An 18708-nucleotide genomic window follows, 5' to 3' on the forward strand; every position below is an offset into this window, starting at 1 on the left:
CCCAGTCACCATCACACACCCGGGTACGGGTCACCCACTCACCCTCACACACCCGGGTACGGGTCACCCACTCACCCTCACACACCCGGGTACGTGTCACCCAGTCACCCTCACACACCCGGGTACGGGTCACCCTGTCACCCTCACACACCCGGGTACGGGTCACCCTGTCGCCCTCAAACACCCGGGTACGGGTGGCCCACTCACCCTCACGCACCCGGGTTCGGGTCACCCACTCACCCTCACGCACCCGGGTACGGGTCACCCAGTCACCCTCACGCACCCGGGTACGGGTCACCCTGTCACCCTCACACACCCGGGTACCGGTCACCCAGTCACCTTCACACACCCGGGTACGGGTCACCCAGTCACCCTCACACACCCGGGTACGGGTCACCCTGTCACCCTCACAAACCCGGGTACGGGTCACCCACTCACCCTCACACACCCGGGTACGTGTCACCCAGTCACCCTCACACACCCGGGTACGGGTCACCCTGTCACCCTCACACACCCGGGTACGGGTCACCCTGTCACCCTCAAACACCCGGGTACGGGTCGCCCACTCACCCTCACACACCCGGGTACGGGTCGCCCACTCACCCTCACACACCCGGGTACGGGTCGCCCACTCACCCACACACCCCCGGGTACGGGTCACCCACACACCCCCGGGTACGGGTCACCCACACACCCCCGGGTACGGGTCACCCACACACCCCCGGGTACGGGTCACCCACACACCCCCGGGTACGGGTCACCCACACACCCCCGGGTACGGGTCACCCACACACCCCCGGGTACGGGTCACCCACACACCCCCGGGTACGGGTCACCCACACACCCCCGGGTACGGGTCACCCACACACCCCCGGGTACGGGTCACCCACACACCCCCGGGTACGGGTCACCCACACACCCCCGGGTACGGGTCACCCACACACACCCGGGTACGGGTCACCCACACACACCCGGGTACGGGTCACCCACACACACCCGGGTACGGGTCACCCACACACACCCGGGTACGGGTCACCCACACACACCCGGGTACGGGTCACCCTCTCACACCCGGGTACGGGTCACCCTCTCACACCCGGGTACGGGTCACCCTCTCACACCCGGGTACGGGTCACCCTCTCACACCCGGGTACGGGTCACCCTCTCACCCTCACACACCCGGGTATGGGTCACCCAGTCACCCTCTCACACCCGGGTACGGGCCACCCTCACACACTCGGGTACGGGTCACCCTGTCACCCACACACACCCGGGTACAGGTCACCCTGTCACCCTCACATACCCGGGTACGGGTCACCCTATCACCCTCAAACACCCGGGTACGGGTCACCCACTCACCCTCACACACCCGGGTACGGGTCACCCACTCACCCGGGTACGGGTCACCCTGTCACCCTCACACACCCGGGTACGGGTCACCCTGTCACCCTCACACACCCGGGTACGGGTCACCCTGTCACCCTCACACACCCGGGTACGGGTCACCCAGTCACCATCAAACACCCGGGTACGGGTCACCCAGTCACCATCACACACCCGGGTACGGGTCACCCACTCACCCTCACAAACCCGGGTACGGGTCACCCACTCACCCTCACACACCCGGGTACGTGTCACCCAGTCACCCTCACACACCCGGGTACGGGTCACCCTGTCACCCTCACACACCCGGGTACGGGTCACCCTGTCACCCTCAAACACCCGGGTACGGGTGGCCCACTCACCCTCACACACCCGGGTACGGGTCACCCACTCACCCTCACACACCCGGGTACGGGTCACCCAGTCACCCTCACGCACCCGGGTACGGGTCACCCTGTCACCCTCACACACCCGGGTACCGGTCACCCAGTCACCTTCACACACCCGGGTACGGGTCACCCAGTCACCCTCACACACCCGGGTACGGGTCACCCTGTCACCCTCACAAACCCGGGTACGGGTCACCCACTCACCCTCACACACCCGGGTACGTGTCACCCAGTCACCCTCACACACCCGGGTACGGGTCACCCTGTCACCCTCACACACCCGGGTACGGGTCACCCTGTCACCCTCAAACACCCGGGTACGGGTCGCCCACTCACCCTCACACACCCGGTTACGGGTCACCCACTCACCCTCACACACCCGGGTACGGGTCACCCAGTCACCCTCACACACCCGGGTACGGGTCACCCTGTCACCCTCACACACCCGGGTACCGGTCACCCAGTCACCTTCACACACCCGGGTACGGGTCACCCAGTCACCCTCACACACCCGGGTACGGGTCACCCTGTCACCCTCAAACACCCGGGTACGGGTCACCCAGTCACCCTTACACACCCGGGTACGGGTCACCCTGTCACCCTCTCACACCCGGGTACGGGTCACCCACACACACCCGGGTACAGGTCACCCAGTCACCCTCACACACCCGGGTACGGGTCACCCAGTCACCCTCACACACCCGGGTACGGGTCACCCAGTCACCCTCACACACCCGGGTACGGGTCACCCTGTCACCCTCACACACCCGGGTACGGGTCACCCAGTCACCCTCACACACCCGGGTACGGGTCACCCAGTCACCCTCTCACACCCGGGTACGGGTCACCCAGTCACCCTCTCACACCCGGGTACGGGTCACCCAGTCACCCTCTCACACCCGGGTACCGGTCACCATCACACACACGGGTACAGGTCACCCAGTCACCCTCTCACACCCGAGTACGGGTCACCCTCACACACCCGGGTACAGGTCACCCAGTCACCCTCACACACCCGGGTACGGGTCACCCAGTCACCCTCACACACCCGGGTATGGGTCACCATCACACACCCGGGTACGGGTCACCCAGTCACCCTCACACACCCGGGTACGGGTCACCCTCACACACCCGGGTACGGTCACCCAGTCACCCTCACACACCCGGGTACGGTCACCCAGTCACCCTCTCACACTCAGGTACGGGTCACCCTCACACACCCGGGTACGGGTCACCCTGTCACCCTCACACACTCGGGTACGGGTCACCCTGTCGCACTCACTCACCCGGGTACGGGTCACCCAGTCACCCTCACACACCCGGGTACGGGTCACCCTGTCACCCTCACACACCCGGGTACGGGTCACCCTGTCACCCTCACACACTCGGGTATGGGTCACCCAGTCACCCTCACACACCCGGGTACGGGTCACCCTGTCACCCTCACACACCCGGGTACGGGTCACCCTGTCACCCTCACACACTCGGGTATGGGTCACCCTGTCACCCTCACACACCCAGGTACGGGTCACCCTCACACACCCAGGTACGGATCACCCTCACACACCCGGGTACGGGTCACCCTGTCACCCTCACACACCCAGGTACGGGTCACCCTGTCACCCTCACACACCCGGGTACGGGTCACCCTCACACACCCGGGTACGGGACACCCTGTCACCCTCACACACCCGGGTACGGGTCACCCTCACACACCCAGGTACGGGTCACCCAGTCACCCCCTCACACCCGGGCACGGGTCACCCTGTCACCCTCTCACACCCGGGTACGGGTCACCCTGTCACCCTCTCACACTCGGGTACGGGTCACCCAGTCACCCTCACACACCCGGGTACGAGTCACCCTCACACACCCGGTACGAGTCACCCTCACACACCCGGGTACGGGTCACCCAGTCACCCTCACACACCCAGGTACGGGTCACACAGTCACCCTCACACACCCGGGTACAGGTCACACAGTCACCCTCACACACCCGGGTACAGGTCACCCTCACACACCCGGGTACGGGTCACCCTCACAACACCCGGGTACGGGTCACCCTCACAACACCCGGGTACGGGTCACCCTCACAACACCCGGGTACGGGTCACCCTCACAACACCCGGGTACGGGTCACCCTCACAACACCCGGGTACGGGTCACCCTCACAACACCCGGGTACGGGTCACCCTCACAACACCCGGGTACGGGTCACCCTCACAACACCCGGGTACGGGTCACCCTCACACACCCGGGTACGGGTCACCCTGTCACCCTCACACACCCAGGTACAGGTCACCCTCACACCCCAGGTACGGGTCACCCTGTCACCCTCACACACCCAGGTACAGGTCACCCTCACACACCCAGGTACGGGTCACCCTCACAACACCCGGGTACGGGTCACCCTCACAACACCCGGGTACGGGTCACCCACACACACCCGGGTACGGGTCACCCACACACACCCGGGTACGGGTCACCCACACACACCCGGGTACGGGTCACCCACACACACCCGGGTACGGGTCACCCACACACACCCGGGTACGGGTCACCCTGTCACCCTCACACACCCGGGTACGGGTCACCCTGTCACCCTCACTCACCCGGGTACGGGTCACCCAGTCACCCTCACACACCCGGGTACGGGTCACCCTCACAACACCCGGGTACGGGTCACCCTCACAACACCCGGGTACGGGTCACCCACACACACCCGGGTACGGGTCACCCAGTCACCCTCACACACCCGGGTACGGGTCACCCACACACACCCGGGTACGGGTCACCCTGTCACCCTGACTCACCCGGGTACGGGTCACCCAGTCACCCTGACTCACCCGGGTACGGGTCACCCAGTCACCCTCACACACCCGGGTACGGGTCACCCAGTCACCCTCACACACCCGGGTACGGGTCACCCAGTCACCCTCACACACCCGGGTACGGGTCACCCAGTCACCCTCACACACCCGGGTACGGGTCACCCAGTCACCATCACACACCCGGGTACGGGTCACCCAGTCACCCTCACTCACCCGGGTACGGGTCACCCAGTGACCCTCACACATCCGGGTACGGGTCACCCAGTCACCCTCACACAGCCGGGTACGGGTCACCCAGTCACCCTCACACAGCCGGGTACGGGTCACCCAGTCACCCTCACACACCCGGGTACGGGTCACCCAGTCACCCTCACACACCCGGGCACGGGTCACCCTCTCACACCCGGGCACGGGTCACCCTCTCACACCCGGGCACGGGTCACCCTCTCACACCCGGGCACGGGTCACCCTCTCACACCCGGGCACGGGTCACCCTCTCACACCCGGGCACGGGTCACCCTCTCACACCCGGGCACGGGTCACCCTCTCACACCCGGGCACGGGTCACCCTCTCACACCCGGGCACGGGTCACCCTCTCACACCCGGGCACGGGTCACCCTCTCACACCCGGGCACGGGTCACCCTCTCACACCTGGGCACGGGTCACCCTCTCACACCCGGGCACGGGTCACCCTCTCACACCCGGGCACGGGTCACCCTCTCACACCCGGGCACGGGTCACCCTCTCACACCCGGGCACGGGTCACCCTCTCACACCCGGGCACGGGTCACCCTCTCACACCCGGGCACGGGTCACCCTCTCACACCCGGGCACGGGTCACCCTCTCACACCCGGGCACGGGTCACCCTCTCACACCCGGGCACGGGTCACCCTCTCACACCCGGGCACGGGTCACCCTCTCACACCCGGGCACGGGTCACCCTCTCACACCCGGGCACGGGTCACCCTCTCACACCCGGGCACGGGTCACCCTCTCACACCCGGGCACGGGTCACCCTCTCACACCCGGGTACGGGTCACCCTCTCACCCTCACACACCCGGGTACGGGTCACCCAGTCACCCTCACACACCCGGGTACGGATCACCCACTCACCCTCACACACTCGGGTACGGGTCACCCTGTCACCCACACACACCCGGGTACGGGTCACCCTGTCACCCTCACATACCCGGGTACGGGTCACCCTGTCACCCTCACACACCCGGGTACGGGTCACCCACTCACCCTCACACACCCGGGTACGGGTCACCCACTCACCCTCACACACCCGGGTACGGGTCACCCAGTCACCCGGGTACGGGTCACCCAGTCACCCTCACACACCCGGGTACGGGTCACCCAGTCACCCTCACACACCCGGGTATGGGTCACCCAGTCACCCTCACAACACCCGGGTACGGGTCACCCTCACAACACCCGGGTACGGGTCACCCACACACACCCGGGCACGGGTCACCCTCTCACACCCGGGTACGGGTCACCCTGTCACCCTCACACACCCGGGTACGGGTCACCCAGTCACCCTCACACACCCGGGTACGGGTCACCCAGTCACCCTCACACACCCGGGTACGGGTCACCCAGTCACCCACACACACCCGGGTACGGGTCACCCAGTCACCCACACACACCCGGGTACGGGTCACCCGGTCACCCTCACACACCCGGGCACGGGTCACCCTCTCACACCAGGGCACGGGTCACCCTCTCACACCCGGGCACGGGTCACCCTCTCACACCCGGGCACGGGTCACCCTCTCACACCCGGGCACGGGTCACCCTCTCACACCCGGGCACGGGTCACCCTCTCACACCCGGGCACGGGTCACCCTGTCACCCTCACACACCCGGGTACGGGTCACCCTGTCACCCTCACACACCCGGGTACGGGTCACCCAGTCACCCTCACACACCCGGGTACGGGTCACCCAGTCACCCACACACACCCGGGTACGGGTCACCCAGTCACCCACACACACCCGGGTACGGGTCACCCAGGCACCCACTCACACCCGGGTACGGGTCACCCAGTCACCCTCTCACACCCGGGTACGGGTCACCCTCTCACACCCGGGTACGGGTCACCCTCTCACACCCGGGTACGGGTCACCCTCTCACACCCGGGTACGGGTCACCCTCTCACACCCGGGTACGGGTCACCCTCTCACACCCGGGTACGGGTCACCCTCTCACACCCGGGTACGGGTCACCCACTCACCCTCTCACACCCGGGTACGGGTCACCCACTCACCCTCACATACCCGGGTACGGGTCACCCTGGCACCCTCACACACCCGGGTACGGGTCACCCTATCACCCTCACACACCCGGGTACGGGTCACCCTGTCACCCTCACACACCCGGGTACGGGTCACCCTGTCACCCTCACACACCCGGGTACGGGTCACCCTGTCACCCTCACACACCCGGGTACGGGTCAACCACACACACCCAGGTACGGATCACCCTGTCACCCTCTCACACCCGGGTATGGGTCACCCAGTCACCCTCTCACACCCGGGTACGGGTCACCCTGTCACCCTCACACACCCGGGTATGGGTCACCCTCACACACCCGGGTACGGGTCACCCTCACACACCCGGGTTCGGGTCACCCTGTCACCCTCACACACCCTGGTACGGGTCACCCAGTCACCCTCACACACCCAGGTACGGGTCACCCAGTCACCCTCACACACCCGGGTACGGGTCACCCTCACACACCCGGGCACGGGTCACCCTCACACACCCGGGCACGGGTCACCCTCACACACCCGGGCACGGGTCACCCTGTCACCCTCACACACCCGGGTACGGGTCACCCTGTCACCCTCACACACCCGGGTACGGGTCACCCTGTCACCCTCACACACCCGGGTACGGGTCACCCTCACACACCCGGGTACGGGTCACCCAGTCACCCTCACACACCCGGGTACGGGTCACCCAGTCACCCTCACACACCCGGGTACGGGTCACCCAGTCACCCTCACACACCCGGGTACAGGTCACCCAGTCACCCTCACACACCCGGGTACGGGTCACCCAGTCACCCTCACACACCCGGGTACGGGTCACCCTCACAACACCCGGGTACGGGTCACCCAGTCACCCTCACACACCCGGGTACGGGTCACCCAGTCACCCTCACACACCCGGGTACGGGTCACCCTCACACACCCGGGTACGGGTCACCCAGTCACCCTCACACACCCGGGTACGGGTCACCCAGTCACCCTCACACACCCGGGTACGGGTCACCCTCACACACCCGGGTACCGGTCACCCAGTCACCCTCACACAACCGGGTACCGGTCACCCAGTCACCCTCACACACCCGGGTACCGGTCACCCAGTCACCCTCACACACCCGGGTACCGGTCACCGTCACACACTCGGGTACGGGTCACCCTCACACACCCGGGTACGGGTCACCCTCACACACCCGGGTACGGGTCACCCTCACACACCCGGGTATTCACCCTCACACACCCGGGTACGGGTCACCCTCACACACCCGGGTACGGGTCACCCTCACACACCCGGGTACGGGTCACCCTCACACACCCGGGTACGGGTCACCCTCACACACCCGGGTACGGGTCACCCTCACACACCCGGGTATGGTTCACACACTCACCCTCACACACCCGGGTACGGGTCACCCTGTCACCCTCACACACCCGGGTACGGGTCACCCTGTCACCCTCACACACCCGGGTACGGGTCACCCTGTCACCCTCACACACCCGGGCACCAGTTACCACAAGAGTGATAGAAGCATCAGGGTGTTGAAAGGTGAAGGAGAGTTGAAGGTTTTTGGGACCAGTAGAGGGTGGACTGGGTTGGAGAGACAGAGAGTTGAGCATGGCAGGAATGCAGAGCTGGATTGACAGTAAAGATCAGGTTCTGTGCTGGGTGAAGGGGGGGGTGGGAATGCAGATGAAGGCCACACTCACCTGGTGAGACAGGCCACCTGTGGGCTGGTTTGAGAGCTGCTGCTCAAAATAAGCATCTTCAAAGAACTTATTCAGCAGTGAAGTTCGCTGTGAGGGAAGAGAAAATTGGAGTGTGAACATCTTTGACTGACAGTGCAGACACAGCACCTAAACTTCAACACTCCGAGCTTTGCTGCACAATGTAATCTGCGCAGAGTTTCCAATATGATTCAGGTCCAACCTGTCCTTCTCTGTGTTCCCATTAACAACCCGGTCACCCACTCCTGAAGCTCGGACCTGCCCAAGCTGCTCTCACTCCATAGTGGAACCTCAAAGGCAGTGCCAGCCATCAGGATCTGACACCACAGTGACTTACCATGGAATCTGTCAGACTGCCCTTCCAGCCTACTCCACCATCTAGTATGATCAGACGGTTTTTTTTCCACGGATTTTCCTGTCCCGTCTCCTTTGGAGACCAAACCTCCCCCCCCACCACCCCTTTACATTCCCAACCATGTGGAAGGAGATAGGCTAATGGCATTAATCTCTCAACTATTAATCCAGAAACTCAGCTATTATTCTGGGGACCTGGGTTCAAATCCTGCCCTGGTCAATGGTGGAATTTCATTTCAGTAATGATCGGGAATTAAGAATCCACTGATGACTGTGAATCCATTGTTGGAAACCCTACCTGATTCATTAATGTCCCTTAGGGAAGGAAATCTGCCATCTCACCTGGTCTGGCCTTCACGCGATTCCAGACCTATAGCAGTGCAGCAAACTCTCAACTGTCCCCTGAAATGGCCCAACAAGCACTCAGTTCAAAGACAGGCAGGAATAGGCAGTAAATGCTGGCCACCCACGGCCCACAAGTGAATTGTTTAAAAATCCAATGATTCCCAGTCTTGGAGTGAAGACATTTGTCCTGACCCAAGTCAGAAGTTGCCTTGAACATGTGTGTGTGTGTTCACTCACATGCTAGGTTCCCCAACTGTGTGTGTGCCTGTGTGTGAGTGCGCGTGCATGTACATGCCCATGTGTGCACGGGCGTGCGGGTGCAAACCCATTGAAACATCTCTGTACTCAAGTTAAGAGGAGAAATGGCCAACATACTGATTCCCTCATCAGAGTACAACCCTCTCACTAAAGAAGCAATGCTCCCTTGTCTGGTCTCCTTCCTTCGAGGTGGGCACGGAAACTGTACACAGTATTCCCAGTGAGGTCCCAGAAAAACCAGCGCTGTTACAGCAGGGAGATGGCCCTTCGGTCTACTGAGTCCATGCTGCCCCTCTTTAGTACAATCCAGTCAGCCCCATCCCTGCACTGCAAGTTTGGGTTCCCTCAGGTTACCACTCATCACCGTTGCTTCCAGCTCCCACAAGTCTAGGCAGACACTTGGCAGCTTTTTCATCTGGTTCTTATCAGAATGCTTTGCAAGAATACCAATTCAAAGGGATGGCCAGATTTTATACTGTGTGAGGAAACTGTGCTGATCGGTTGGCAAGTGGAGTTAGATTGGTCAAAGCGTTGCCATGGAGAGTGCACACATTCATGATGACTGACAGTTAACTGCTAGATTTTATTTGAATTTTAATCCCAGCATGGTTGACTCTGATTGGTTAGGTCCAATGCTCCCCCTAATTATCGCTGTGAATTAATATGTACAGCTTCAAATACACGGAACTGCACCACATTGCTCGCCTGACTGACAGTTCTTCAATGCAATCCTCCACATATTTGGGATTACCCAGCAAATGGTGGTCAACTGCAGAATCTCAAATAATGTTAGGAATTGCAAGCAGGGCTGGGTTGGGTTTGATTCGCACCTTGGCAAAAGTGAGGACTGCAGATGCTGGAGACCTCAAAGGCAACATTATAGAGTAGTGCTGAAAAAGCACAGCAGGTCAGGCAGCATCTGAGGGGCAGGAACATTGAGGTTTCAGGCAAAAGCCACAGCAGAAGGGCTTTCACCCGAAACGGTGATTTTCCTGCCCCTCGGATGCTGCCTGATCTGCTGTGCTTTTTCAGCACCACTCTAATCTAGACTTTGATTAGCATCTGGCTTGTTCTGAACAGTCTAAGTGACATGTTTGACGTGATCCACCGGCCTTTGGAATGTATAGACTAAGTACGTGGCAACATACTAGCACTGAAATTCACATACCACGTTTCTCAACTGTGTGATTGGCAGACAGCCTTTTATAGCTTGATGGTAGCGTCCTCCCAGTGGGGAACAATACTTGTGCTGCTACTACTTAGCTCCAGTATCTAACAGGGAGATTTACCCGTTACTCAAACCTTTTTGACACCTGTCAGGTAAATTGGAGACAGACCGGGCCCTTTCCTGGGTAATCGGAGACGGACCGGGCCCTTTCCAGGGTAATCGGAGACAGACCGGGCCCTTTCCAGGGTAATCGGAGACAGACCGGGCCCTTTTCAGGGTAATCGGAGACAGACCGGGCCCTTTTCAGGGTAATCGGAGACAGACCGGGCCCTTTCCTGGGTAATCGGAGACAGACCGGGCCCTTTCCTGGGTAATCGGAGACAGACCGGGCCCTTTCCTGGGTAATCGGAGACAGACCGGGCCCTTTCCTGGGTAATCGGAGACAGACCGGGCCCTTTCCTGGGTAATCGGAGACAGACCGGGCCCTTTTCAGGGTAATCGGAGACAGACCGGGCCCTTTTCAGGGTAATCGGAGACAGACCGGGCCCTTTCCAGGGTAATCGGAGACAGACCGGGCCCTTTCCAGGGTAATCGGAGACAGACCGGGCCCTTTCCAGGGTAATCGGAGACAGACCGGGCCCTTTCCAGGGTAATCGGAGACAGACCGGGCCCTTTTCTGGGTAATCGGAGACAGACCGGGCCCTTTCCTGGGTAATCGGAGACAGACCGGGCCCTTTTCAGGGTAATCGGAGACAGACCGGGCCCTTTTCAGGGTAATCGGAGATACACCGGGCCCTTTTCAGGGTAATCGGAGACAGACCGGGCACTTTTCAGGGTAATCGGAGACAGACCGGGCCCTTTCCTGGGTAATCGGAGACAGACCGGGCCCTTTTCAGGGTAATCGGAGACAGACCGGGCCCTTTCCTGGGTAATCGGAGATACACCGGGCCCTTTCCTGGGTAATCGGAGAAAGACCGGGCCCTTTTCAGGGTAATCGGAGACAGACCGGGCCCTTTCCTGGGTAATCGGAGACAGACCGGGCCCTTTCCTGGGTAATCGGAGACAGACCGGGCCCTTTCCTGGGTAATCGGAGACAGACCGGGCCCTTTCCTGGGTAATCGGAGACAGACCGGGCCCTTTTCAGGGTAATCGGAGACAGACCGGGCCCTTTCCTGGGTAATCGGAGACAGACCGGGCCCTTTCCTGGGTAATCGGAGACAGACCGGGCCCTTTCCTGGGTAATCGGAGACAGACCGGGCCCTTTTCAGGGTAATCGGAGACAGACCGGGCCCTTTTCAGGGTAATCGGAGACAGACCGGGCCCTTTTCTGGGTAATCGGAGACAGACCGGGCCCTTTCCTGGGTAATCGGAGACAGACCGGGCCCTTTCCAGGGTAATCGGAGACAGACCGGGCCCTTTTCAGGGTAATCGGAGACAGACCGGGCCCTTTCCTGGGTAATCGGAGATACACCGGGCCCTTTCCTGGGTAATCGGAGACAGACCGGGCCCTTTTCAGGGTAATCGGAGACAGACCGGGCCCTTTCCTGGGTAATCGGAGACAGACCGGGCCCTTTCCTGGGTAATCGGAGACAGACCGGGCCCTTTCCAGGGTAATCGGAGACAGACCGGGCCCTTTTCAGGGTAATCGGAGACAGACCGGGCCCTTTCCTGGGTAATCGGAGATACACCGGGCCCATTCCTGGGTAATCGGAGACAGACCGGGCCCTTTTCAGGGTAATCGGAGACAGACCGGGCCCTTTCCTGGGTAATCGGAGACAGACCGGGCCCTTTCCTGGGTAATCGGAGACAGACCGGGCCCTTTTCAGGGTAATCGGAGACAGACCGGGCCCTTTCCTGGGTAATCGGAGACAGACCGGGCCCTTTCCTGGGTAATCGGAGACAGACCGGGCCCTTTTCAGGGTAATCGGAGACAGACCGGGCCCTTTTCAGGGTAATCGGAGACAGACCGGGCCCTTTCCTGGGTAATCGGAGACAGACCGGGCCCTTTCCTGGGTAATCGGAGACAGACCGGGCCCTTTTCAGGGTAATCGGAGACAGACCGGGCCCTTTTCAGGGTAATCGGAGACAGACCGGGCCCTTTCCTGGGTAATCGGAGACAGACCGGGCCCTTTCCTGGGTAATCGGAGACAGACCGGGCCCTTTTCAGGGTAATCGGAGACAGACCGGGCCCTTTTCAGGGTAATCGGAGACAGACCGGGCCCTTTCCTGGGTAATCGGAGACAGACCGGGCCCTTTTCAGGGTAATCGGAGACAGACCGGGCCGTTTTCAGGGTAATCGGAGACAGACCGGGCCCTTTTCAGGGTAATCGGAGACAGACCGGGCCCCTTTCAGGGTAATCGGAGACAGACCGGGCCCTTTTCAGGGTAATCGGAGACAGACCGGACCCTTTTCAGGGTAATCGGAGACAGACCGGGCCCTTTCCTGGGTAATCGGAGACAGACCGGGCCCTTTTCAGGGTAATCGGAGACAGACCGGGCCCTTTCCTGGGTAATAGGAGACACACCGGGGCCTTTTCTGGGTAATCGGAGACAGACCGGGCCCTTTCCTGGGTAATCGGAGATACACCGGGCCCTTTCCTGGGTAATCGGAGAAAGACCGGGCCCTTTTCAGGGTAATCGGAGACAGACCGGGCCCTTTCCTGGGTAATCGGAGACAGACCGGGCCCTTTCCTGGGTAATCGGAGACAGACCGGGCCCTTTTCAGGGTAATCGGAGACAGACCGGGCCCTTTCCTGGGTAATCGGAGACAGACCGGGCCCTTTCCTGGGTAATCGGAGACAGACCGGGCCCTTTTCAGGGTAATCGGAGACAGACCGGGCCCTTTTCAGGGTAATCGGAGACAGACCGGGCCCTTTCCTGGGTAATCGGAGACAGACCGGGCCCTTTCCTGGGTAATCGGAGACAGACCGGGCCCTTTTCAGGGTAATCGGAGACAGACCGGGCCCTTTTCAGGGTAATCGGAGACAGACCGGGCCCTTTTCAGGGTAATCGGAGACAGACCGGGCCCTTTTCAGGGTAATCGGAGACAGACCGGGCCCTTTCCTGGGTAATCGGAGACAGACCGGGCCCTTTTCAGGGTAATCGGAGACAGACCGGGCCCTTTTCAGGGTAATCGGAGACAGACCGGGCCCTTTCCTGGGTAATCGGAGACAGACCGGGCCCTTTCCTGGGTAATCGGAGACAGACCGGGCCCTTTCCTGGGTAATCGGAGACAGACCGGGCCCTTTTCAGGGTAATCGGAGACAGACCGGGCCCTTTTCAGGGTAATCGGAGACAGACCGGGCCCTTTTCAGGGTAATCGGAGACAGACCGGGCCCTTTTCAGGGTAATCGGAGACAGACCGGGCCATTTTCAGGGTAATCGGAGACAGACCGGGCCCTTTCCTGGGTAATCGGAGACAGACCGGGCCCTTTTCAGGGTAATCGGAGACAGACCGGGCCCTTTCCTGGGTAATAGGAGACACACCGGGGCCTTTTCTGGGTAATCGGAGATACACCGGGCCCTTTTCAGGGTAATCGGAGACAGACCGGGCCCTTTCCTGGGTAATCGGAGACAGACCGGGCCCTTTCCTGGGTAATCGGAGACAGACCGGGCCCTTTCCTGGGTAATCGGAGACAGACCGGGCCCTTTTCAGGGTAATCGGAGACAGACCGGGCCCTTTCCTGGGTAATCGGAGACAGACCGGGCCCTTTCCTGGGTAATCGGAGACAGACCGGGCCCTTTTCAGGGTAATCGGAGACAGACCGGGCCCTTTCCTGGGTAATCGGAGACAGACCGGGCCCTTTCCTGGGTAATCGGAGACAGACCGGGCCCTTTCCTGGGTAATCGGAGACAGACCGGGCCCTTTTCAGGGTAATCGGAGACAGACCGGGCCCTTTCCTGGGTAATCGGAGACAGACCGGGCCCTTTTCAGGGTAATCGGAGACAGACCGGGCCCTTTTCAGGGTAATCGGAGACAGACCGGGCCCTTTCCAGGGTAATCGGAGACAGGCCGGGCCCTTTCCTGGGTAATCGGAGACAGGCCGGGCCCTTTCCTGGGTAATCGGAGACAGGCCGGGCCGTTTCCAGGGTAATCGGAGACAGACCGGGCCCTTTTCAGGGTAATCGGAGACAGACCGGGCCCTTTTCAGGGTAATCGGAGACAGACCGGGCTCTTTCCAGGGTAATCGGAAACAGACCGGGCCCTTTCCTGGGTAATCGGAGACAGACCGGGCCCTTTCCTGGGTAATCGGAGACAGACCGGGCCCTTTTCAGGGTAATCGGAGACAGACCGGGCCCTTTCCTGGGTAATCGGAGACAGACCGGGCCCTTTCCTGGGTAATCGGAGACAGACCGGGCCCTTTCCTGGGTAATCGGAGACAGTCCGGGCCCTTTTCAGGGTAATCGGAGACAGACCGGGCCCTTTCCAGGGTAATCGGAGACAGACCGGGCCCTTTCCTGGGTAATCGGAGACAGACCGGGCCCTTTCCTGGGTAATCGGAGACAGACCGGGCCCTTTCCAGGGTAATCGAAGACAGACCGGGCCCTTTTCAGGGTAATCGGAGACAGACCGGGCCCTTTCCAGGGTAATCGGAGACAGACCGGGCCCTTTCCAGGGTAATCGGAGACAGACCGGGCCCTTTCCTGGGTAATCGGAGACAGACCGGGCCCTTTCCTGGGTAATCGGAGACAGACCGGGCCCTTTTCAGGGTAATCGGAGACAGACCGGGCCCTTTCCTGGGTAATCGGAGACAGACCGGGCCCTTTTCAGGGTAATCGGAGACAGACCGGGCCCTTTTCAGGGTAATCGGAGACAGACCGGGCCCTTTCCAGGGTAATCGGAGACAGACCGGGCCCTTTCCTGGGTAATCGGAGACAGACTGGGCCCTTTCCTGGGTAATCGGAGACAGACCGGGCCCATTTCAGGGTAATCAGAGATACACCAGGCCCTTTTCTGGGTGATCGGAGATACACCGGGGCCTTTTCAGGGTAATCAGAGATACACCGGGCCCTTTTCTGGGTGATCGGAGATAGGCCGGGCCCTTTCCTGGGTAATCAGAGATACACCGGGGCCTTTTCAGGGTAATCAGAGATACACCGGGCCCTTTTCTGGGTGATCGGAGATAGGCCGGGTTCTTCTCTGGAACAAGATGACCATAGGGCCATCTGTGAGTCTGTGTGATAACATGGTGAGAAATGACAGTAGCTATTAATCGGAGGTCGAAATGGCACACAAATGGCTTGGGCCCTATTTGCCAGGTTCCTGCAGCCTTTTAGTGAACACCATGAATGTATCATCTCCAGGTTGCAAATATGCAAGTGCTAAGAGCTTGGGCAACATTTCATCCAAGTCCCCTTTCCTCACCAAATCGAAGAAAGGGCTTGGTAAGAGCTGCGTCTAGTTGGGACCCCATCTCTTTGGGAATGCTCCAAACCATATCTCTAACCCTGAGCTCAACCATACAACTTGATGACTTTGTAATTTCAACAAATATGGATTCACAGTACGGAGGTGGGTGACATCATCGCGCTACAGTGCCACAGGGCAGAGGGCAGTGACCTCTCAGAATGGTACACTGACGAATGGGCTTGCATTGTCAAATGTACTGCCCATTGATAGCTAACTCCTGTACGGTCATGGCATATCCTTCACCACTGTTCAAGCTCAGCCGTACACCCAGACATTTGGGCTGCTCACCTTGTGCAAAGCAAGAGTCATAGAGAGGACAGGGCAGGGCAGTAAAGGCACATGACATGGCAGCCCACACATACATAAACACAGTGTCGAGAACCCCCACCAGGTCAACCGCCTGACAGCTGGATCTCAGCTTGTTATCCAATAAGGTTCCCTGGTCATACTGAGCAGAAGGTTTGAAGCCGTCGGTTTATCATTGTGCTTGTTAAGATTAGGTTAGATTAGATTACTTACAGTGTGGAAACAGGCCCTTCGGACTAACTAGTCCACATTGACCCTCCGAAGAGTAACCCACCCAGACCCATTCCCCCACATTTACCCCCTCACCTAACACTACGGGCAATTTAGCACGGCCAATTCACCTAATCTGCACATTTTTGGATCATGGGAGGAAACCGGAGCATCTGGAGGAAACCCACGCAGACACGGGGAGAATGTACAAACTCCACACAGAGAGTTGCCTGAGGAGTGAATTGAACCCGGGTCTCTGGTGCTGTGAGGCAGCAGTGCGAACCACTGTACCACCATGCCACCCATTAAGGACGTCTATTCCAGTTCCTCTCTCAGGGTCGGCTTTCACCTCGAATTTGCTTTCTTGTAAAACATCGAAACTCATCAACGTCAATACCTTCTGATGCTCAAGGTCCCTCAGTTTGCTAACTATTCTCCACCTCCAAACATCAGGGCCCAGTGATCAGTCCAATCAGTATCTGCTGGGTTGGTCAGCGGTGCCCACATCCCATGGCCAAATTAAACCAAACCCAAATACTCACACTGACAGGGTTGCTGTCGGACTGAACACAACGTGAGGAGGGCTCCTGCTGCTGCTGCCGCCGCTGGGGTAGGCTGGTTTTCGGAGACTGCTGGTAGCCTTGCTGCTGGGATGGTTGGGACTGTTGGTACGTCTGCTGCTGGGATGGTTGAGACTGTTTGTAGCCTGGCTGCTGGGAGAGCTGGGGCTGTTGATAATTTGGCTGCTGGGATTGAGACTGCTGGAACGTTGACTGCTGGGATTGAGACTGCTGGTACGTTGGCTGCTGGGATTGAGTCTGCTGGTACGTTGGCTGCTGGGGTTGCGTCTGCTGGTACGTTGGCTGCTGGGATTGCGTCTGCTGGTACGTTGGCTGCTGGGATTGAGACTGCTGGGATTGCGTTTGCTGGTACGTTGGCTGCTGGGATTGAGTCTGCTGGTACGTTGGCTGCTGGGATTGCTGGTAGCCTTGCTGCTGGGATTGAGTCGGCTGGTACGTCGGCTGCTGGGATTGCTGGTAGCCTTGCTGCTGGGATTGATTCTGCTGGTATGTTGGCTGCTGGGATTGAGTCGGCTGGTATGCTGGCTGCTGGGATTGCTGGTAGCCTTGCTGCTGGGACTGTTGGTAAGCTTGTGGACAGAAGGAGTATGGAGGCAGTCGCTGGTCGATTGAAAGATTGCTGGTATCTAAGGGAATACCCTGCAAGATGAACAGGAAGTTAGATCTCCTGAGAAGGGGTTCCAGCAGCAGACAAGCCACACAATACTGCCTCTGAATTCACATTCCCCAATGTACAAAGCCTCCAGTCGCCTTCCTACTCCCATGAACCTGTCCTGTCCCACTTCTCCATGTTGGTACATGCACTACATGCACTGAGCACCCCCCCCCCCCCACCCCACCAGTTACACAGCCACTGTGCGGCCCCATGTACCACCTGCGGCTGTGTGCCCACCGTGGCTCTGCCGCTTCACCCCCACGTTTCCAGGGCCAGGCTGAGGCCTTTGACCCTTGCCTCTTACCTGCGTGATGGAGGAGAGGGTGGGAGACATGGTGGGTGAGAATTGCTTGCTGTGGGTCCTCCTGGAGTCACCACCGGACAGGACGAGAGGGTTGAGTGGGACCCTCCTCCGAGGCGATGTGCTGATGGTGCCAGGCGGTAGTGAGCTGTTGAGCGAACTGTGCAGCGACGAGGTGCTCAGCGGAGACTGCTTGGAGGCAGCGTTGACCGCGGGCTGTAGCGGAGGGTTACCCGTCGGTGACTGAAGCGACGGGTTGCTGAGCGACGTACGAAGGGAGGAACTGCTGAGAGAGGACTGGAGGGAGGGGTTACTGAGAGAGGACTGCAGTGAGGAGTTACTGAGTGACTGGGTGCTAAGTGAGGACTGCAGTGACGGGTTACTGAGCGAGGACTGCAGAGACATGTTACTCAGAGACCCCTGTAATGAAGAGGACAACCCTGGGGAACAATACAAAACAAGTCGGTGTTAACATAGTGAAGCTATTTCAATACATCTCCTTGTTCATCCAACAA

General features: G+C 60.2%; 1 protein-coding gene across 2 annotated transcripts in view; it reads right to left on the reverse strand.

Moving 5' to 3' along the window:
* Window positions 1–18708, reverse strand: part of LOC140453956 (CREB-regulated transcription coactivator 2-like) — a 114974-nt gene that overhangs the window by 52454 nt on the left and 43812 nt on the right. For both annotated transcript variants that reach the window (XM_072548833.1, XM_072548832.1), the window contains exons 12-14: window positions 18197–18633; window positions 17199–17876; window positions 8588–8674 (exon numbers count right to left, since the gene is read on the reverse strand). In XM_072548833.1, coding sequence (XP_072404934.1) covers window positions 8588–8674; window positions 17199–17876; window positions 18197–18633 — 1202 coding nt within the window. The remainder of the gene's footprint in view (window positions 1–8587; window positions 8675–17198; window positions 17877–18196; window positions 18634–18708) is intronic.

Source organism: Chiloscyllium punctatum, chromosome 28 (genome assembly GCF_047496795.1).
Source record: "Chiloscyllium punctatum isolate Juve2018m chromosome 28, sChiPun1.3, whole genome shotgun sequence".
Taxonomy (NCBI): domain Eukaryota; kingdom Metazoa; phylum Chordata; class Chondrichthyes; order Orectolobiformes; family Hemiscylliidae; genus Chiloscyllium; species Chiloscyllium punctatum.